Genomic DNA, 23191 nt, shown 5'->3' with positions numbered 1-23191 from the left:
CTCCACCTTCAGTTTGAGGATGACCCACAAAGGCTTAATAGGAGTGTGACATGCTTGGCCGGTCCATCACCTTTACCATCAGATTCTTTAGCAAGGCAGTGGTCATCTTGGAGGTGTGTTTGGGGTCGTTATCATATTTAAATGCTGCCCTGAAGGCCCAGTCTCTAAAGGGAGGGGATCATGCTCTGCTTCAGTATGTCAAAGTACATGTTGGAATTTCTGGTTCCCTCAATGAACTGTAGCTTCCCAGTGGCGGCAGCACTAATGCAGCACCAGACCATGATACTCCCATCACCATGCTTGACTGTAAGCAAGACACACTTGTCTTTGTAATCCTTACCTGAACGAAATAAGTTTATCTTGGTCTCATCAGACCATAGGAAATGGTTCCAGTAATCCATGTCCTTAGTCTGCTTGTCTCCAGCAAACTGTTTGCAGGCTTTCTTGTGCATCATCTCTAGAAGAGGCTTTCCTTCTGGAACGACAGCCATGCTGACCAATTTGATGCAGTGTGCATCGTATAGTCTGAGCACTGACAGGCTGACCCCCAACCCCTTTCTACAGAAATTGTGGCAGCACTCCTATGTCTATTTCCCCCCAAAAAAACTCTGGATGTGACGCTGAGCATGTGCACTCAACTTCTTTGGTCAAACATGGCGAGGCCTGTTCTGAGTTGAACCTGTCCTGTTAAACCGCTTTATGGTCTTGGTCACGGTGCTGCAGCTCAGTTTCAGGGTCATGGCAAACTTCTTATAGCCTAGGCCATCTTAATGTAAAGCAACAATTCTTTTTTTCAGATCCTCAGAGTTCTTTGTCATGAGGTGCCATGTTGAACTCAGTGACCAGTATGTGAGAGTAAGAGCGATAACACCAAATTTAACACACCTTCTCCCCATTCACACCCGAGACCTTGTAACAATAACGAGTCACATGACATCGGGGAGGGAAAATGGCTAATTGGGCACAATTTGGACATTTTCACTTTGTTTTTAGTGGTTTAAACATTAATGACTATGTGTTGAGTTATTTTGAGGGGATAGCAAATGTACACTGTTATACAAGCTGTACACTCACTACTTTACATTATAGCAAAGTGTAATTTCTTCAGTGTTGTCACATGAAAAGATATAATAAAATATTTACAAAACTGTGAGGGGTGTACTCACTTTTGTGAGATACTGTAAGTTACCTGCTGGTTTCTTTATATCTCTGGAGGATTTCAGAAGCATCTCACTGCCAACGATTTTGATTGTATTTCCACCAATATTGGAGCATTGATTATTTCCGCCCATCTTAGGTTGTTCACACTTTTCTTGCATTTCTTGCATTTTCCATAATATAAACTAAATTTAGATAGGAAGCATTACACCCTCTAGTAATGGTAAGTATACAGACCAGTGAATAGATAAACAAGAAACCTTGGCTTATCTCTCTAGCATTAGCCAAAATGTAAAAATATTTTGAGTGGGCTTTGGCAGGTTATTAAGTAGCCAAATCTTACAATGTTATATTATTATGTCTTTCAGTGACTACATAACCTATCCTTTTGTTTTAGCATATGTAGTGAAACGGGATCCTAGTTCTGGGTGGTATTAAGCAAAATGGATAATCAAACTCTGGTTCATGAATACACAAACATTGTTCTGCTTTCTATTGATTAATGTTAGCCAGTTTATATTTAAATGTCCCTTGAATTACTCATCTATATTTGACATGTTCCATTGCTCATACCAAAAAGCCATTTTATTCGAATAATTAGTCATGCAGTTTGAATTATTGAGCTACTGCACGCAGAAACAAATTGGTGTAATGTACAAAATGTATATAATTTTATACTGGAAGACTGACAAAGGGGAGTCAATGACAAGTAGGACATTGTAGGAATGAAGGGCTACCTTTATTTTAACGCTAAAGCATTTATGTTTACAGTGGTAAGCTTGTAAAGTAATAATGTGTAGTTATAATCGTTCTGCAAAGCAGAAACACACACCCATACTCTGCTCAAGACTCACCCGTCCAGTACATGGACAATCTGGGTGCCAGCCAGTATAGTCCTCCACACCCCATCCAGAAGTAGGGGAAAAAATGTACAATGTGTATCGGCCACTCTACACTCTTAGCTCCTCATATTTTTTTAGTCAACAAAAGGACTTGCTACAGCAATGTCTGCACCTGAGAACCAAAACTTTTTTAAGTTTTTCACCACCCCTGGCTTGCTCACAAGGATAGGGAAGTCTTCTATCAAGAATTCCTCAGACAATTGAGGGTTATAATATAATGTACAATTTACCATGGTCAGTGCAGTGGTCAGAAGTATTTAACATACTGCATAAGAATGCAGTGGTTGAGGAGTATGTAAAATTGGCACTGCTGACATAAGGCATGTGTCCCATGCACTAAAACCATTGCTTTTGTTGACATACCATTAAATAGTTTTGGTTTTATGCTTTTTTTTGTATCCCCCTGTATTTTTGATTATTTTCCGCCAATAAATCATTTTTTGTGTAGGTTCTCCAAATCTTAGCCAGAGCAGTAGTTGAAGGAATTGAGGATGTCAACGGAGAGTCATCAAGCATTCTAAAAGGGAAGTTGCAAGAATTGTTTGGGAGAGTAACAGCCCAGGATTCAAGTGATGCCAAAATTTGGAAGATATATGCCAAACTTTATGGGAATGGTGAAAGTGAAAATGCAGAAGAAAACGAAAAGGTATTCTTTGAGACTTTTTGCAAACCGACCTGGAAAATGTAATAAAAATGCTGTAATGCTCTAAAAGTACCCTGTAGTAATACTAGAAAATGCCTTTTTTTTTTTTTAGCACGTGTAATTAGCTGATATGTATATTTATGCTATGTTGCAATACTCTAGTGGAAGGATGGGGGGATATTTTGAGAAAAGGTTCAAAGGGAGGGAGCTCAGGGTGGTTGTTGCTAGTGCACTGATGTATACTGTTTGTCCAAATGAAATTGTAAATGATTATGCATGTTTGAACTGCAAAAGGGCGTTATATTTATTAAAATACATGACTAATGGAGAATGTTTCTTTAGTAAGATGAATTGCTGTATCCAGTCTCTGAAAAACTATTTACTGAAAGATTGCTATAGAAGACACAAGGCCAGCCTTTTTAATAATATATATACATATATATATCTATATATAGATATATATATATATATATATATATATATATATATATATATATATACATTGGAACCTTGGATTGCAAGTAACGCGGTTAACGAGAGTTTCGCAATACTGTATTTTAAAAAATCCTAACTCGGTTTGCGAGTGTTGTCTTGCAAAACGGGCAGGATTAAGGCCAAAGCTGTGTGCTGTACCGCGTTCAGCCTGAGGTGGGGGGGGCGCCGTTCAGAAGTGCTCAGAAAGACTCGGAAATACTCCATTCCTGAGTTTTTCTGAGATTTGCTGAGGTAAGTCGAACTGTCCTCGGGCCTTTCCGGCTGTTTCCGAGGCTCTCCGACGCCTCCACCTCTGGCCGCATGCGGTATTGCATGCCATTGAAGTCAATGCGGAAAAAAATATTTTAGTTTCTATCGACTTCAATGGGGAATCTCGCTTTGATATGAGAGAACTTTGGATTACAAGCATTCTCCTGGGACGGATTATTCTCGTAATCCGATGTTCCACTGTATACATATACACTGCACAAAAAAATAAAGAAACACTCTGAAAACACATCAGATCTCAATTGGGAAAAATATCATGCTGGATATCTATACTGATATGGACTGGGTAATGTGTTAGGAATGAAAGGATGCCCCTGAACATTTGAACTAGAACAGTATTGGCAGTGGTATCCCTGCAGCTGATATTTCCCCAATACTGACTTACCATGCTTTTTTCTGTACTATGTCTCTGGGGGCAGCCATCTTGGCAGAAACAGGATTTTCGTTTCTCATGTCAGACTCCAGCAAGGAACACAATGGTGAGCACAGTAATGACATCATTATATCTCACTTCAGATTTCCTGAGACTAGCAGTTAGAGACACAGTTCCTTAAAATGTATACTGCTAAGATAAATAGATATAGTGCTAAAGGCACCCCCAGATACCAGGTAATGAGATAAGTTTACAAATGACACTCAAGTAGTTAACAAATTGCTTCCACTGTTCAGGAAAAAGTTTCTTTCTTTAAAAAAACAAACAAAAAAAACATGCATTACAAGTTGTCACATTTATTCTGAGAAATATATAGTTTCCAAAAGATCCATGTTCTGTACCCAGTTATTTTCATTAGCTCTAATTGTCTAGTAATATGGATCATATCAGGGAGTCTAGACTTTTTAGAAGAAAAATTATAGACAGTACAGTTAAACATCTGTTGTACAGATGTAGCAGTAAATGGTTTAATTTTTTTTTAGGCTTTTGTAAAGTTGAATCTATCTATGTACCTATGTTCTGTGTGTGTACGTAGAATATGTACCGTATTTGCCGGCGTATAAGACGACTGGGCGTATAAGACGACCCCCTAATTTTCCAGCTAAAATGTTGGTTTTGGGATATACTCACTGTATAAGACGACCCCCTTCCTACTAGTCATGCCTCACCTCACTTCACTGTGCCATTACATGCCAGACTGTGCACCATTACATGCATCACTGTGCCCAATTACATGCATCACTGTGCCCAATTACATGCATCGCTGTGCCCAATTACATGCATCACTGTGCCCAATTACATGCATCACTGTGCCCAATTACATGCATCACTGTGCCCAATTACATGCCTCACTGTGCCCAATTACATGCCTTACTGTGCTCCACTACATGCCTCACTGTGCCCAATTACATGCTTAACTGTGCCCCACTACATGCCTCACGGTGCGCCACAACATGCCTCACTGTGCCCATTTACATGCTTAAGTGTGCCCCACTACATGCCTCACTGTGCGCCACAACATGCCTCACTGTGCCCAATAACATGCCTCAGTGTGTCACTGCTTACCTTACCCGTGACATGCAGACCGCGTCCGTCCATTTTTGAAAAGCCGCACCCCTCTTTCTGCTGTTCCGTGATAGGCTGAACACTCCACTTCCCAGGAGAAACTGTGTTTAGTGTTCCGCCTATCACGGATGCCCTCTCGTCCTCGGTCTCAGGCGAGAGGGCATCCATGATAGGCGGAACACTAAACACAGTGTCTCCTGGGAAGCGGAGTGTTCGGCCTATCACGGAACAGCAGAAAGAGGGGCGCGGCTTTTCAAAAAAGGACGGCCGCGATCTGCATGTCACGGTCCCGGATAAGGTAAGCATTAGGTTACCGGCGTATAAGACGACCCCCGACTTTTAAGAATAATTTCAGGGGTTAGAAAGTCATTTTATACGCCGGAAAATATGGTACTATATATAATTTGTGCATATATATATATATATATATGTATGTATGTGTATATATATATGTGTGTGTATATATATATATATATATATATATATATACAGTATATATATATATATATATATATAAATAAATAATATACCGTATATACACTATATTACCAAAAGTATTGGGAAGCCTGCCTTTACACACACAAGAACTTTAATGGCATTCTTAGTCTGTAGAGTGTAATATTGAGTTGGTCCATGCTTTGCAGCTATAACAGGGTTATAACGCAAGGTTTAGCAGTGTGTTTATGGGAAGTTTGGCCATTCTTCCATAGGCGCATTTGTGGGGTCAGGCACTGATGTTGATGAGAAGGCCTAGCTCGCAGTCTCCGCTCTAATTCATCCCAAAGGTGTTCTTTTGGGTTGAGGTCAGGACTCCTCCACCCCATACTCACTCATCCATATCATTATGGACCTTGCTTTGTGCACTGGTCCAAATCATTTGGTCGAGGGGGGATTATGGGGTGATTTTTCAGCGGTTAGACTTGGCCCCTTTGTTTCAATGAAGGGAACTCTTAAAGCGGAGGTTCACCCTTAGAGAGCACTTTTTAGCCTTAGATTCTTGCTCGTTTTGTCTAGGGGAATCGGCTATTTGTTTTAAAATATGAGCAATACTTACCCGTTTACGAGATGCATCCTCTCCGTCGCTTCCGGGTATGGGCTGCGGGAATAATTGTTTTGACTGATAATTGTGAATCCACCACCTCATAAAGTGCATGCTTACCAGCTGCAAAACATTTGATGCTTGTGGCTAACACCCAGCCAGGGCCTTTTCCTCTGGAAGGTGCAAATAAATGGCAAATCGAACCTCAACAGTCTCCAGACACCGCTAGCAAGCTGGTATTGGTATGCAAACCGGGACACAACGATCCAGTATCCTCACTCAGCGATAAAGTTCAAACCAGCCCAAAGAAAAGGGAGGAAAGAATCATAGGTAAAACCAATTGATAATTTTGTGAAAAGCAGTACCACTTACAAGTGGGTATAGTAAAACATAAACCGGCCAGCTACAACATGAACGCCTGTCCTAGCGGGACATTAAACACCGCAGTGAGGTCAGCACGTCGATGGTGTTCCAGGACGATGTCAGACCTGTGACGAAACGCGTCAAATGAGTGACGTGCTGAAGTCACTGCGTTGTTTAACATCCCACTAGGACAGGCGTTCGTATTGTAGCCGGCTGGCTTATGTTTTATATTGGAATTATTATACCCATTTGTAAGTGGTAAGTGGTTTGAACATTATTGCAGAGTGAGGATACTGGATCGTTGTGTCCCTTATTGCATACCAATACGTGCTCGCTAGCGTTGTCTGGAGACTGTTGAAGTTTGATTTGCCATCCATTCTCATCTTCCAGAGGAAAAGGCCCTGGCTGGGTATTAGCCACAAGCATCAAAGCTTGTGCAGCTGGTTAGCGTGCACTTTATTTGGTGGTGGATTCACAATTATCAGGCAAAACGATTACCACAGTCACAGGAGTAGGTACACATCACTGCGTGTTTTTGGTCTTGCATATTGTTCATCCTTTGGAGGACCCCCTGGTTCCATATATCATCATTTGATTTTGGAGGACTCACTTGTTTTTCCTTTTTAAACTTACTACACGTGGGACTCTTTTGATATTCACTATCATTGTGATATTTGTCATTATGTATAACAAGTTATATGCTAGTTCATTTTTTTTCTTAATTCGTGCACAGCTCCTTTTTTGTTATATCTGTTTTTGTGTCTATCTCACAATTGAGCTGCGCCATATTTAGTTAACATACAGTACAGTTTTCTTTTTTGCACAATATATATATATATATATTTTGGCAGTTTATCCATATGTTTTCCACTTTAGATTATCTTTTAACGCAGATTCACACCACCTCACCTCACTTTAGGAAACATTTGACTTGTGGGGAACAGATGAGTAGATGAATGGATAATTTCAGACAGGATATTTGGAGCCCCTCTATTGTAATATATTTATTAAATGCCAGGTTGACAACTTGATTTGCTTGAGATGTAGTGGCTTGATTTGAGGGGAGCTTATTTTCCTTTAAAACCTGTAAATTTTGCTAAACTAAAGCAATTCTGCACAATAAAATTGGTATTGTTGTTGTCCATTACTGCTTTGCTTCTATATTTGAAAATGGGCTGCTAAAGCTAAGCTGGCATCTCATGGGATAACACTTTCTTTCTTCAATGTTGGTTTTTACAAATAAAACACATTGGTGCATTCTTACATAGATCACTGTTCTCTTATTTTCATGATTCCCCTTTTTTTAATCTAAAACTATTCACAGCAGCGGTCGTTGGATGCCCAGGATTGCAGGTGTCACACACCTACAAAAAATGTTTCCATAGACTTCAGAAACTGAGAGAGCCCGATTGATTTTCATGTCCCATAAATTCCCTGAATGTTAGTACTTAAAGTGGAAGTACACCCTCCTATCGTTTTCAGCCAAGGAAGCGGCCATCTTGACCTCTGTTTAATCTGCAACTGCCATGCTGCTGTACATGTGACCTGTTATGAAACCAGCCATTGGATGGTTTGGCAGTTTGGTTGAGAGCACAAACAAATGTGACAGCTAGCATTTCCAGCATGCCGGGAATGTTAACTGTTTTAGTAACTATGAAATTGAAGGGTTTACTTCCACTTTAATCTGAGTCAAAACAAATGTCAATGTCCATGAAACCTATTAGTTTGGTTATTTTAGTAGTTGTATACAGATTTGTTCCTGACACTTTCTGTTTAACATATTTGTTTTATTTGCAGGCCTTGCAGTTCTTGTCAAAAGCACATAAATGTGAGACTCTAAGAAGCGGTTGGGAAAATGACATTTCAGCATTCAAAGAGATAATAAAAGGGGCAATTGACCTTGCACATGGTGAGTTTCTTTTTACTACCATTTCTAGGTTGTTTTGTCCACTGGGCATTTCATTAGCTTGGTTATGTGCTTAGAAATTATTCAAAACTGTCAAAGTAGTGTTCAATAAATAACTGCTGTTATAGGGAATATATGAAAATTGTGCTCAGCAGTTTAACTTGTACTTAAGTTTACTAAAAGACTAATATTCTTTAAAACCTTTTTTTTTTTGCCTTTGTAGCGGTCAGTTGCAGATGGTGGCAAATTGGAAGGGTTGTATTGGGTCTAGGGGATAGAAGACAGAACAAGCTCTAATTGTGGTTTGCATAAAAGGGCCTTGGTGTTTTTTCGAGCCCCCAGGGCACAAAATGGATATGCGTGTAGGAACTTGGAGCTGCTTGCTATGCATTTCTTTTCATCTGCTTATGATTGAAGGTTCTACCAGTTCAGTAGTATATCAGTTATTAAATGTGGGGCAGTAGGTTTATACACACAACTAGGAAAATTGTCTTTGCAGTCAAAAACATTACTAAAACGGATCACAATATAAAGCACTATTCTGTGATTGGTTATTAATTGGTTGTTGCCAGTCATAGCATAAACCTTTATTGGATGATAGCTGAGCACAGATCATGGATCATAAAATTAAGATCAAATTTTATTGGTTTTAAATTCTGCTATTTGTATTTTAAGGGAAAGTTACCAAGTATTCAATGTAGCAAATGAAACCTGAATTATTCTTATATTTTAGCTTGGGTACTTACATTGTACTTATGCTGTTATTTTTCATATGAATACAGCATAGCATATAAAGGTGCAAGGTGATCTTGATAATGCATTCTAATTTTAAGTCAGTTGTATCTTTAACTTCTAAGACCTCCAAAGATTACTTAGTTTTAGTACTGACATACACATGCTAAGTAACCAAGTAATGCACTGTTTTTTCACTCCTGAAAAAATAGCTTTAGGCAGATCTAAAAAAAAAATCCCTATAAATGTGGTCATGTTGTAAGTAAAAACCATAAAAAAAACAATGGTCTATAATTTTTTATCATAGGTGTACTTTATATGAAATAAGTGGACCCAATTAATTGAGACACCATTGGCTGCTTGAAACCAAGAGTTTGTCACCAACTAGGTCAAGGGGAGGGGAGAAAGGGGATTTTGGGGGGGACTATTCACGGCACTAGTTAAACACAATTAAATAAAAAATAACAAGTATTTATTGAACATAAAACAGGTATCATAAAACAACATTTAAAGACAATCCCCACATTGCACAACAGTAAGTTAAACACAAACTATATCTGCATGTAAGGAGTTGATCGCCTCGACCGGTTTCGCGGTACTGTACCGCTTCTTCAGGAGGGGGTTTGTCCAGACTGGTCAATTGATCGAGCCGGAGACCCAGTTGAATGCCTTCTTTGGCGCAAGGAGGGGGATATGTTTGTTTAGAACGGGCTCATAGCTATACATAGAATGTGTATATCCAATTTTACTGGGGCGCAGGAGGACAGCCTTGGTCAGTCAATTCTAAGGTTAGTTCAACTGCCAGGGTATAGGCAGTGCAATGCACTGATTACAGTGTGGCTGATGATTCCCCACGTGTGTCCCCAGGGAGAGCGTCCGTGCTATCTCCTGAGATAGCACGGACGCTCTCCCTGGGGACACACGTGGGGAATCATCAGCCACACTGTAATCAGTGCATTGCACTGCCTATACCCTGGCAGTTGAACTAACCTTAGAATTGACTGACCAAGGCTGTCCTCCTGCGCCCCAGTAAAATTGGATATACACATTCTATGTATAGCTATGAGCCCGTTCTAAACAAACATATCCCCCTCCTTGCGCCAAAGAAGGCATTCAACTGGGTCTCCGGCTCGATCAATTGACCAGTCTGGACAAACCCCCTCCTGAAGAAGCGGTACAGTACCGCGAAACCGGTCGAGGCGATCAACTCCTTACATGCAGATATAGTTTGTGTTTAACTTACTGTTGTGCAATGTGGGGATTGTCTTTAAATGTTGTTTTATGATACCTGTTTTATGTTCAATAAATACTTGTTATTTTTTATTTAATTGTGTTTAACTAGTGCCGTGAATAGTCCCCCCCAAAATCCCCTTTCTCCCCTCCCCTTGACCTAGTTGGTGACAAACTCTTGGTTTCAAGCAGCCAATGGTGTCTCAATTAATTGGGTCCACTTATTTCATATATCAATTGGGACGAAGGCACATGCCTACTTCTTATATTCTTAGTATAAAAGAGACTATACTCATCCTTTTTTCAATAGGTGTACTTTAATTGATGGAGACAGAATATCAACCAAAAATCCAGAAAAAAAAACACATGATATAAATGTTATAAATTAATTTGCATTTCAGTGAGTAAAATAAGTATTTGAGCCTCCAAGCAAAACATGACTTGGCACTGGGTGGAGAAACCCTTGTTGGCAAACACAGAGGTAAGGTGTTTCTTGTAGTTAGTGACCAGGTTTGCACACATCTCAGGAGGGAGTTTGGTCCACACTTTTTTACAAATCTTCTCAAAAGATTTCTTGTCTGTTGCTTGGCAATGCAAAGTTTTAGCTTCCTCCATAACTTTTCTATAAGATTAAGGTCTGGAGACACAGCAAGTCCCCCTCCTCAAAAAGGCACATGTACAGTCATGTCAATGAACATCTAAATGATTCAGAGAAGGATTGGGAGAAAGTGATGTGGTCAGATGAGACCAAACATTTTGCCCTTTGGCATTAACTGAACCTACTTTGTTTTGAGGGGAAAAAATGCTGTCTATGACCCTAAGAACACCATCCCTACAGTCAAGCAGGGATGTGGAAACATGATGCTTTGGGGCTGTTTCTCTGCTAAAGGTACAGGCCAACTTTGCCGCATTGAGTGGCCAATGGACAGGACCATGTATTGCAAAATCTTGGATATGAACCTTCTTCCCTCAGCCAGAACACTGAAGTTGGGTCTTCCAGCATGACAATGACCCAAAACATACAGCTAAGGCAACAAGTGGCTCGAGAACATGCACATTAAAGGTCATGGAGTGGCCTAGACAGTCTCCAGACCTTAATCCTTTAAAATTTAGGAGGGAGCTGAAACTTCGAGTTGCCAGAGACAGACAAAAAACCTTAAGGATTTGGATAAAAGCTGTAAAGAAGCCAACCTGGTCACAAACTACAAAGAAATGTCTTACCTCTGTGCTTGCCAACAAAGGTTTCTCCACCAAGTACTTAGTAATGTTTTGCTTGGGATCACATACTTATTTTACTCACTGAACCTGCAACTCATTTTTATAGCATTTGTTTTTAATAGCGTTTTTTCTGGATTTTTGGTTGATATTTGTAAGTGGTAAACTTACAAAATATTTTTTTTCCCCCACTGTATATGCAGCCTCACAGTAGAACCCACTTCAATAAGGCCACAAATATGTGTACAGCAGTGGCAAGGGGTTAATAATGCACTGTATCTAGTGCACCAATTACTAAGCTTAACCACCAATACCATTGGTTTCTTAATTTCTGAAAATAATTATGGCAAAACAATGAGTTTACCTTGGTGGTATCTATTTTCAAAAATAAGTCCTGTTGGGGTTTCCCTCCTGTCTGCATTTTCTCTTTTACAAAGGTTTTATTGTCATATAAACCAACAGTTCGGGTTCACAACAGTGTTATAGCAAACCCATGTATAAAGTAGATCCGGACCCGAGAGCCCCACAATAGCATACAGGAAGCAAAATCTTATGCTATACTCTATTGAAAAGAGAGATGAAAAAGTCATTAGAACAAAATGGTCTAAAGTCCGAGCATTGCCCGGCTGTCTGTAAACCTGTAAAATGAGTGTGCAATTCACAACAACAAAAAAATCTGAAAGTTCTAGAAAAAGTACAGAGAGACAACAGCCAAGGAGGAGACTGTAAAGGAGTGGAGAAAGAGAGAAAAGTGGAGCAGAGCGCGAGAGTAAGAATAGAAGGTGAAGTGGGAGAGAAAAAAGAAAGGGGTAGAAGGTCCACGGGGTGCGCGCAAGAGGAGTCCTATATTGACAGTAATGCGGTGTCAAACCTAGAAGGGTGGTAGTATGTGATCCAAGGTTGCCAAACCCTGAGAAACTTATCGTGCGCATCCAGTGCCGATCCTGACCTCCCTGGGGCCCTAAGCAAAATGACATGTCACATTAAAGTTGAGAAGCGGGGGGACATGTCACATTAAAGTTGAGAGGCGGGGGGGGTGTTCTGCTGTTGGAAATGACATCTTACATTAAAATGAGAAGCGGGGGGTGCTGACTTCTTACCTCTTCTCCCATGCAGCCAGCGAGTTGAGAAGCGGGGTGAGGGGCCAAAAATTACTTCTCACCAGGCGGGGCCTCTAGTAATTTGGGGGCCCCTCCGCAGCTTTGCGGGGCCCTAAGCAGCTTGCATAGTGAGCCTATAGGGTGGATCGGCCCTGTGCGTATCAGAAAGGACAGCCGTTCGTTTCTCATTGACCATTAAATCATTCAGGCGGTTTTTGACTGCCTCAAAGCTAAGTGTGGGGGTCTTCCAAGCTCTCGCAATTGTCAACCAAGCTGCAGTAAAGAGATCTTGTCTGGCATTTTTATTTCATGTTTTTCCAATTTTTTTTTTTTTCCTTTATATAGTAAAATACATTACAAACACAATTGTTATTAAATACAACCAGAAAAAGCAATTTCTGCCTAAAAATAAATGATATAAAATAAATTTGGTTGCAAAGTTGGCAAGCTATCACACCACTGACAACTGAGAAGTGGCCTGGTAATTACGGGGTATTATGGGCTGGTATTCTGATAATACCCCTGAGCAGTAGTGAAACAGAGAGGGAGAGCAACATTAGGAGCCAATCGTGTGTTGCATACAATTTGCCAATATGTAACATGTTCGCTGGAGGAAAGGGAAGGGAGGATCTGTCTGCTGCTGCTCCTTCATTGTCAGTTCACAGGCAAGAGGGAAGGAGGTGACCTATTTGTACTGGATTTCAGTAGAGAAAATTCAGGTCAAAAACCTCCCTGTGCTATATGACGGAGCTTTGGGAATCTCAGCATTGTATAAACAGAGTAAATAATTTTTTTAGGTAAAGCTGATTACATATAGGTATTTCATCCTTCTATTTATTAAGATGCTGACACATATTTAATGCTTAGCTCAAGGGTTCCACTGCATACAGCGTATGAAGCAGCAAAACTGTGTGGGTGCAGGTTTGATAGACAGCTGTTCATTTGTCTTCTGTTAGGTATGCTCTTTAAAATTATACCATATAAAAACCCTGTTGACTGACAATGAAGTCGATTTCCATGTTCTCGTTAAATCGTTTGTTTGGACCAAGCTGGTCCAAACAAACTATTTCATTTATTAAGTGCTGCAGCAGCTCTAAGCTTTGTTTGTCTCCAAACCAGAACAACATAAAATCTGAGAGGAGCTCCGCCATTCTTAGGCAGCTTTGTATTTTGTGAATGAATACAAAGCTTCCTCTGATTGGCTGAGCTGGAGATCATCAACCTATCTTTCTGCCTGGGTGTGAGACAGGAAGTCTCTGTCTCACAGCCAGGACCCAGCACTGTGTACTGTATGTAGCTAAAGCTACATGCAGTACATACAATGCTTAGTGCTGCTGCTGCACTTACTGAAGGAAATAGTTTGTTTGGACCAGCTTGGTTTAAAACAGGGGTGCCCAACCTTTGGAAAAGCAAGGGCCACTTAAGCGACTTGGTACCCAGTCGCGGGCCACAATGAGCCGAACGGGTGGATATAGAGCCCACTCTACTCTCAGCACACAAAAACTCGCAGGTAGTAGAAGTCTATGGCTCAGTGCAGGATACCCACAGGTGCACTTCTCTGCACCTGTGGATCAGTTTGAAAGCAGCCCAGTAACCACTGCAGAACAGATATGCCCATGTATACATAGTCATAAACTTACCTTTAATAACAGTATTCTATTTTATTCCATCCCAGAGCAGGAGGTCACTGGCCACAGCAGAGGGCTCCGCGGGCCACTGGTTGGGCACTCCTTGTTTAAACTAACCATTTAAAGTAAAAGAAAACATTGAAAACTTTAAATGTCGGGTGCTTTAGGCTTCTCTGTAGCTCTACAATTATCGGACACATGGTTAGTTTTAAAAAAAAATCTGTAGGGCTACACAAAGCCTGAAGGCGCATCCCACAATAAAAATGACCTCATAGTTAAAGGATATTTTGTACGTGATTTGTAAATAATTAGTTTAGCATCGAACGCTTTGTTGTATACAGTAGCTATACCAGATCATTGCCTGAATTAAGTAAACCAATGCAGACACTGCATCTTCTGACTGGTAAGCTGAAAAATTAAATTTTTGTTATTGGGGTTGGATACACTCTAGGGCAGGGGTCAGCAACCTGTAGATCGCAATCTACCAGTAGATCACAGACAGATGCCTGGTAGATCTCGGTCTGGGCTTGCTGACCCTCCCTCCCAGAGCATCAAACAGTGCAATGCCAAGGGACTACTTGTAAATCTGTAGTAGCTATAGTAGGAAGCAATAGCCGGATTAGTCGATGCCTCCTCCTGAAGTGCTAGCTCCTGTCCCATGCGTAGTGATACCAACTGCACTCCACCTCTTATCCCTATTGGTGGTCTCCTGAGCGGTGCCAAAAGTAGGAAAGAAGAGATCTTCAGATCAGTGTGAAGCAATACACCAGCCATATTGGTATAGGGCTGCTTTCACACTGATGTTCTGTGGTTTACCTACACCACTTGTGCAGTGCAGTGTACCTAGAGCTTCCTTGCTGCGTTTAGCTTAAGACTTCAATCATATCCTGCGAATTTGGTGCACTTTCTGAAAGTGGCTCATTCACAAGTGCAGCAGGCACTGATGCGCCTCTCAAAAAAGCAATCCCAGTCTGTTTGACAGGTGTTGAAGAGGCGATCTGTTGCCTCCTCATCATCTGATTTAAATCCATGATTGCCGTGCACAGTAGTATGGCAGATAGAGGTTTAAATCAGGTGTGAGGAGGCGAAACTGGGAGACACTGTGCCTGGTGAACTTTGACATCTTCCATTTTGTTCAGGTAGATCTCCACCTCTTTAAGGTTGCCTACCTCTGCTCTATGGCTCTTTCACATGTGCCTGCACACTAAAACAATCTGTTTGATAATGCAGGCTGTGTCTTCTATGTCTATGAATGAAAGCTCACTAAAATGTCAATAACGTTTTTTTTTTATTATATTCCGTTCACATTTATCTACCACAGAGGAGCTTTGGTGCAGAGACTGGCGCTGACATCAGATGGACTCCGGTGTGTTGAAGAATGCAGCATGTCTTCATTTTTTCACACTGATAATAACACCAGCACTGTGGTGTTAATGGATCACATAGAAAAAAATTGTCTTCTATGTGCCCTTGTGATGAATGCCTTTGATTCAGTGCTGAAAAATGTCAGTCACCGTACGTAGTGTGAACAGGTTCTATAAGTCTTTGAGTTTTTAAAGAGTGGCTGAACAATATAACTTATTGGCAGCCGTTCAGATTTTCATGAAGTTTTTATTTATTGCCTTATTATTATATTTACAAACTTCCAACTTGATTAAGTTTAAAAGCCTTTGAGTATGTGAGAGCAAAACAACTAGAAAGAGAAGTCAGTAATGTCAACCTCCATGATTTTTATTTACAATAAAAATGTATTGAAGTTTTTGCACAGATAAGTAGGGATGCAGAAAAAAAGAAAACTGATATGCCGGTGCAAGACTTGTGTGTAACATACAGTTGTGCTCATAAGTTTACATACCCTGGCAGAATTTATGATTTGTTGGCCATTTTTCAGAGAATATGAATGATAACCGAAACATTTCTTTCACTCAGGGTTAGTGTTTGGCTGAAGCCATTTATTATCAATCAACTGTGGTTACTCTTTTTTTTTTAAGTCATAATGACAACAGAAACTACCCAAATGACCCTGATCAAAAGTTTACATACCCGTGTGATTGTGTCCTGATAACATGCACACAAGTGAACACAAAGGGGTTTGAATGGCTATTAAAGGTAACCATCCTCATCTGTGATCTGTTTGCTTGTAATTGGTGTGTGTGTATAAAAGGTCAATGAGTTTCTGAACTCATCGCTGTGCCTATGTTTCTGGATTCTGAGTCATAGGGAAAGCAAAAGAATTGTCAAAGGATCTGTGGTAGGAGGTAGTTTAACTGTATAAAACAGGAAATGGATACAAAACGATATCCAAGGAATTGAGAATGGCAATCAGCAGTGTTCAAACTCTAATCAAGAAGTGGAAAATGAGGGGTTCTGTTGAAACCAAAACACGGTCAGTTAGACCAACTAAAATTTCAGCTACAACTGCCAGAAAAATAGTTTGGGATGCAAAGACAAACCCACAAATAACTTCAGGTGAAATACAGCACTCTCTGAAAACATATATGGTGGGGCTGTTTTAAGATGCACAGTAAGGAGGCACTTGAAGAAAGATGGACTGCATGGTCGAGTCGCAAGAAGAAAGCCATTACTACGCAAATGACACAAAGTATCCTGCTTACAATACGCCAAACAGCACAGAGCCTCAAACCTTCTGGAATAAAGTCATTTGGTTTGATGAGACCAAAATTTCACATTTTTGGCCACAACCATAAACACTACATTTGGAGAGGAGTCAACAAGGCTTATGATGAAAGGTAAACCATTCCTACTGTGAAACACGGAGGTGAATCGCTGATGTTTTGGGGATGTGTGAGCTACAAAGACACAGGAAATTTGGTAAAAATTGTTGGCAAGATGAATGCAGTATGTTATCAAAAAATTCTAGAGGAACATTTGCATTCATCAGCCAGGAAGCTGCGCATAGGATATACTTCCATGGGAACATTCCAACAGGACAATGATCCAAAACACAAGGCCAAGTCGACCTGTCATTGGCTACAGCAGAATAAAATGAAGGTTCTGGAGTGGCCATCTCGGTCTCCTGGCCTCAATGTCATTAAGACACTCTGGGGAGATCTCAAACTTGCAGTTTATGCAAGACAGCCCAAGAGTTTACAGGGACTGGAGGCTTTTTTGCCAAGAGAAATGGGCAGCTTTATCATCTGAGAAGATAAAGAGCCTCATCCACAAATGCCACAAAAGACTTCAAGTTGTCATTGATATTAAAGGGGGCAATACACAGTGTTAAGACCTGGGGTATGTAAACTTTTGATCAGGGTCATATGGCTAGTTTATGCTATGATTTAAAAAGAGTAAACACAGTTGACTGATAATAAATGGTTTTAGCCAAACACTAACCATGAGTGAAAGAAACGTTTTTGTGTTATTTATATTCGCTAAAAAATGGCCAAGAAATCATAAATTCTCCAGGGTATGTAAACTTATGAGCACGACTGTATAACACCATTTTGGATAGATAACACATCTATAACAAAACACTATGGAAAAACAAACTATGGAAAAATAGACAACCTGGGTCTAGGTTCTAAGGGCCAGATCCACAAAAACCCGGCGCAATGTAACTTTTTCAATTTAAGTTACACGGCCGGAAAATTTCTACCTAAGTGCCTGATCCACAAAGCACTTACCTAGAAATTTTCGGCTGTGTAAATTAAATCCGGCCGGCGCAAGGCGTTCCTATTCAAATGGGGCGAGTCCCATTTAAATTAGGCGCGCTCCCGCGCCGGCCGTACTGCGCATGCTCACGACTAATTTTCCCGAGCGCGGTTTTACATTGCGCCGGGTTTTGAGAATCGCGACGGGCGTAAAAAAAAATACGAGTTGCGGCGGGAAGAAAAAAAAAATTTAAAAAAAAAAGACGGCGACGCGGGATAGAAAGGTCTACTTTTACAAGGCCTAAACAGTTTAGGCCTTGTAAAAGCAGCCCTAATTTTACGATTGCAAACTAATACTTACGGAGAAAAAACGAAGTGTAAAAGCTTTGTGGATCTCCGTAAGTGCTAATTTGCATACCCGAAGCGGCATTTCGACTCAAAATGCCCCCAGCGGCGGATGCGGTACTGCATCCTAAGATCCGACAGTGTAAGTCCCTTACACATGTCGGATCTTCTCCCTATCTTTTGGAAACTGATTCTGTGGATCAGTTCCAAAGATAGAAACAGGGATACAACGGCGTATCAGTAGATACGCCGGCGTATCCCTTTTGTGGATCTGGCCCTAAGGAACTACACTTTCATGCATTTTAGCACAGTTGTTGCTGTAAAGGGTTTAGGGCTAAGTCAGGTTCACTCACAGTAATATAACAACTATAACCTGTTCTTTCCTTACTTGACCCAGACTAGTAGTGCTACAGACTACCAGTGCTATTGTATGCATGCCATATATTGCTAAACGTTTGCACCATTATTGTTATAGACAGCAAGCATTTTCCTAAGTTTAGTTATTGTGTTTATTTGTCTTATGTGTTATATTAAATATATGAGAGCGTCATTACCTTCAAAGCAGTGCATGTTAGAAACCTTTAATTGCTGTCATTACTGTAAGGCTTAAAATAATTGCCAAAAGTCCTAAGAGAAATCTAGTCTTTAGAGAACCTCATAAAATTCCAAACGTGTGCCCATGTAATGTGGTTTGCATTAACAGTACTTCGGAAAGATGTAAGAAGTGGAAAAGCAAAACACTGAAACTAAACTTTAATACAAGCCACATTTCCTTCTATTTAGTCAATAACCCACTAAGAAAGACAAAAGATCTGATCATCGTTTTGCCAACGTGCAACCATGATTTAAAGGTAAGGATAGGTTCTATTTAAAGCGGAGGTTTACCCAAAAATCCACTTTTTGACATTAGTTCCAGCATACTGCTAACATCTGCAGTATGCTGTTTTTTTTTTGTAATTATCATTATATGAGCCGTTGTTTACCGGCTCCGAGCGGGGAATCCTGCGGGGAATGGGCGTTTCTAAGCGAAGAGGAGTTGATTGAGGGCTGCTAAGGCACGTCACCCCTTCCGAAAATACACAAAGTCACACTCGGGCGTTTACGGCGCCTGTGCCTGCCGTGTAGAGCTGACTGCGCAGGCGCCGTAAACACCCGAGTGTGACTTCGGGTATTTACGGAAGGCATGACGCGCTTTAGCAGCCCGTCAATCAACTCCTCTTTGCTTAGTAACGCCTCTACCCGGAGACGGATAACAACGGCGCGTATAACGATAAGTACAAAAAAAAAAAAAAGAAACAGCATACTGCAGATGTTAGCAGTATGCTGGAGGCATATAGCTAATGTCAGAATGTTTATTTTTGGGTGAACCCCCGCTTTAAATAGTATTTTTCCTTTTGAACAGTGTCGGTCTAGATATTCATGCAAATGGTGGTTCTAAAAACAAAGCCAATAATCTTGTTTGTTGAAATCCCACATGCTACTACCCTCTGTTTTTCATGAGCTACCTCAAATGGAATTTAAAAATGTATTTTTTTATTTATTTTTTTACTTTGTATTGCTACACTCAGGACACATTTACAATATATTACGTGATACTATATTTTAAGACCTACCTTTTATAAATGCAGGACTTCTGAGAGTTTAGGATGGTCTTTCAAAAAAATATATATATATAGTTGTTCTAACTGCACATTTACAGGGGTCTGCTTTTATCACTTCTGAAAGTGACACACTTGTATGGTAAAAGTCTTGCTTTTCTACTGATCTGAACATGCAAAAGAGTGTTTGTTACCTTTGGGTATGCGTATAATATTTTAAGTGAAGGTTTACTGTTTAATTGCCTTCAATTGGGCGTTCCTCGTCCCCTGTACACGGGACGTACTGTCTTGTTTTGGATCCATACAAAAATTCAGGTCCCCCGCCATGAACACTTTCCCTTTTTTAAATTCCGAGAATTTTTCCATGGCTCCCCCCAAATATACGATTGGGCCTTTATTAGGGCAATAAATATTAGGTAATGTGCATTCCATTCCCAACAGTTTCCCCCTTAAGAAGAGAAATTTTCCCTCCGGATCAGTGAATCTATCCTCCAGGGAGAACCAAACTCCCCTACCTATTCCAATTGCAACCCCTTTTGCTTGATTGTCATTGAGTCGCCATAGTTCCAAGTTGGGTGCTGATTGGACTACAACCTCACATTTGTTTCATGGAATAGTTGTGTCTCCTGTAAGAAGACCACCCCGGCCCTATGATGCTCGATCTCTTTCCATATTTTTGTTGGTGTATTCAGCCCTTGCACATTGTAGGTCAAAAAATTAACTGTAGTCATGGTATAGTTATTTGCAACCTGTTTTCATAGAGATGGGTTATTTGCATCCTATTTTCACATAGATGTAATCTATTTCTAAGTTTACGATAATTCTTTATGGGGTCTAAGTTTTGTTGTTTCCCCGTTCCCCTCCTTATGAACAATTATACTCAGTAAAGGAGAAAGAACAATGGGATGAGGGAAAAAAAGAAAGAAAAAAATATTTAAAAAAAGCTAGGATTCCCCCGGATAACAGAAAAGTGCAATATCCCTAGAAACACCAATAACGGTAGAGTAGATCAGTCGGGCGTTAAAAGAATCAGCACCAGGAAAAAGTCCAGGGCAAGATGGATACACAACGTTATACTTGAAAAGGTTTAAAGAAATCCTGACCCCAAAACTGCACATATATGAATGGATTGGGAAGGAGGTATGAGATGAGTAAAGAGGCCTTATTGGCATCAATTGCCATTATAGCAAAAGAAGGTAAAGATAGTACTAAGTGTTCAAACTATAGACCTATATCATTGTTAAACGCGGACATAAATAAAATATTTTGGGATTAAATTAACGGCATCGCCAGAGATGATATATCAAGCAAACTAGATCCCACTATTACAGGAGATAAAAATAGAAATATCATGGATGGGCCGGATTAACGCCCCTAAAGATAATGCTTCCGAAGATCATGTACAAGTTTCAGATGCTCCCCATATATATACCCCCAGCATATTTTTGAATTTGAACCACTAAATGAATATGGCACAATAAGAAACCTAGAATTTCTCTGGCAGCTCTGAAGAAAGTAAAAAGTCAAGGGGGATTAAATGTACCTGACGTTCAAAAATACTACGAGGCGGTTTTGTTAACATGCGTGAAGGAATGGGCTAAATCAGGGATCCTCAAACTATGGCCCGCGGGCCACATGCGGTCCGCGGAGGACATTTATTCGGCCCACCCCACCCAGGGCCGGATTCCTAACATGCCGGGCATGTTGTAACACAGCGGTCCCGCTGTGTCACGGAGCTCACAATGTTAACAGTTTGGGCGCGCTATGATAAATGTCCCGCCCTCCTCCTGACCTAGACTAGCTTGTGTGATAGAGCCAGTGTTCTGTCTATCACACAAGCTGGTCTAGGAGGAGGAGGGCGGGACTTTTATCACAGCGGGCCCGAACTGTTAACTACACTGTGAGCTCTGTGACACAGCGGGACCGTGACACAGCAGCAGCAGTTTGGCACAGTAAGGCTGTGAGGGGCTTACAATGATAATGGTGAGGGGGGGCCTGCAATAGTGAGGGGGGCTTGTAATGATGATGGTGAGGGGGGCCTTGCAATGATCACAACCGGCTTGCAATTAATGATTGTGAGGGGGGACTTGCAATGATGCTGTTGAGGGGGGGCTTGCAATGATGATAGTGAAGGGGGTGGCTTGCAATGATGATGGTGAGGGGGGTGCTTGCAATGATGAAAAAGGTAATGGTGTCTGCGCTGTGTGACAGAAAAATGGGGAGTAAGGGAGGGGAAGGGAGAGGATGTGACTTATAATACACTCTATATGCGTGAAAGATGTCTATGTATAAACCTCCAAGTATTACAAATCTCTACCTGGATCAATAAGTGGAACAAATATATAAAAAATGACGTGAATCACACTGAAGTGAATACAAAACTATACACAAATAAATAGTAATACATATATATATAAATAATAACATAAATATGTGAACCAAACATAGGTCAGAAACGCATGCAGAAAAAATTGATGCAATGAGAAAGTCTGAGTGGTGATCCCAAAAGCCAGGTGTTGAAGAATGAGGAGCTTCAGTGTGCAAAGAACACCTCTTGTGACTTCTTAGCAACTTACCTCACAGCTGTTATTCTAAGGCCCGGTAATTCTCAAGGGATACACATCCGATGATATGATTAGCCTGAGAGTAGGCTGGGAAACCCAAACCAAGAGATATATAGTGTGTAACTCTTACAGCAGCTAGACTGAACGACCAGCAGATATAGAAAAATACCTGGTGATTCCTGGAACCTAGCACAAGTGTTGAAGGGTATAATGCTCTGAGGTGCACACACCTCCAGTGATATCAAGCAGCTTACCTCAAAGCTGTTACACTGACAGCTTATAGCACCTCATGTAGCACACCAGATACTGCGATGGGTTAATGTATGGCCAGGGGAATCAGTCTCAGATGATACCACATGAAAGAATGACAGAAGGATATATAACTCCATTACCCCCAAGTACATTCAGATGCTAAAACACACTAATGCACTCACATGGGACAATAAATAGCGGGCTTATCCCCACGAGCGCCAAGCTCGCAAAAATCCTTATGCTCTTCTTGGATATCTCCTTGCCTCACAATGTACAACCGAGGGTACTCAGAGTGGCAGTAGGTCAGGGAAGGAAAGAAGCACATTGCGTAATCCCATAAAAAACCGTGTGCACATTTTTTGGTAGAAAAGGTAAAAAAACACTCACATACACATCAGCTAAAATGATCGGTGACAAATGCGAGCGCCTAATATATAGACTATATTAAAAACACAAATGACCAAACATTATTATAATTTCCTTTTAATATATTCAAGTCTAGTCTAATATATTGTTATCCCAGCAATCATCCTCCAAAGGATAATTAAAGATTTACTGAGAACAGAAAAATAAGTTTTGCTGTAAATTTAGGAAGAGATTCTTTTGATAATTAACATACATTCTTAGATGTGGTGGGTGCTTTTT

General features: G+C 40.6%; 1 protein-coding gene across 2 annotated transcripts in view; it reads left to right on the top strand.

The window, feature by feature from the left end:
* TTC27 (tetratricopeptide repeat domain 27) overlaps positions 1-23191 on the top strand; it is a 502742-nt gene that overhangs the window by 448192 nt on the left and 31359 nt on the right. For both annotated transcript variants that reach the window (XM_040350814.1, XM_040350813.1), the window contains exons 18-19: positions 2509-2706; positions 8163-8274. In XM_040350814.1, coding sequence (XP_040206748.1) covers positions 2509-2706; positions 8163-8274 — 310 coding nt within the window. The remainder of the gene's footprint in view (positions 1-2508; positions 2707-8162; positions 8275-23191) is intronic.

Source organism: Rana temporaria, chromosome 4 (genome assembly GCF_905171775.1).
Source record: "Rana temporaria chromosome 4, aRanTem1.1, whole genome shotgun sequence".
NCBI classification, from domain to species: Eukaryota; Metazoa; Chordata; class Amphibia; order Anura; family Ranidae; genus Rana; species Rana temporaria.
This window is presented reverse-complemented; position numbering and strand designations above follow the sequence as displayed.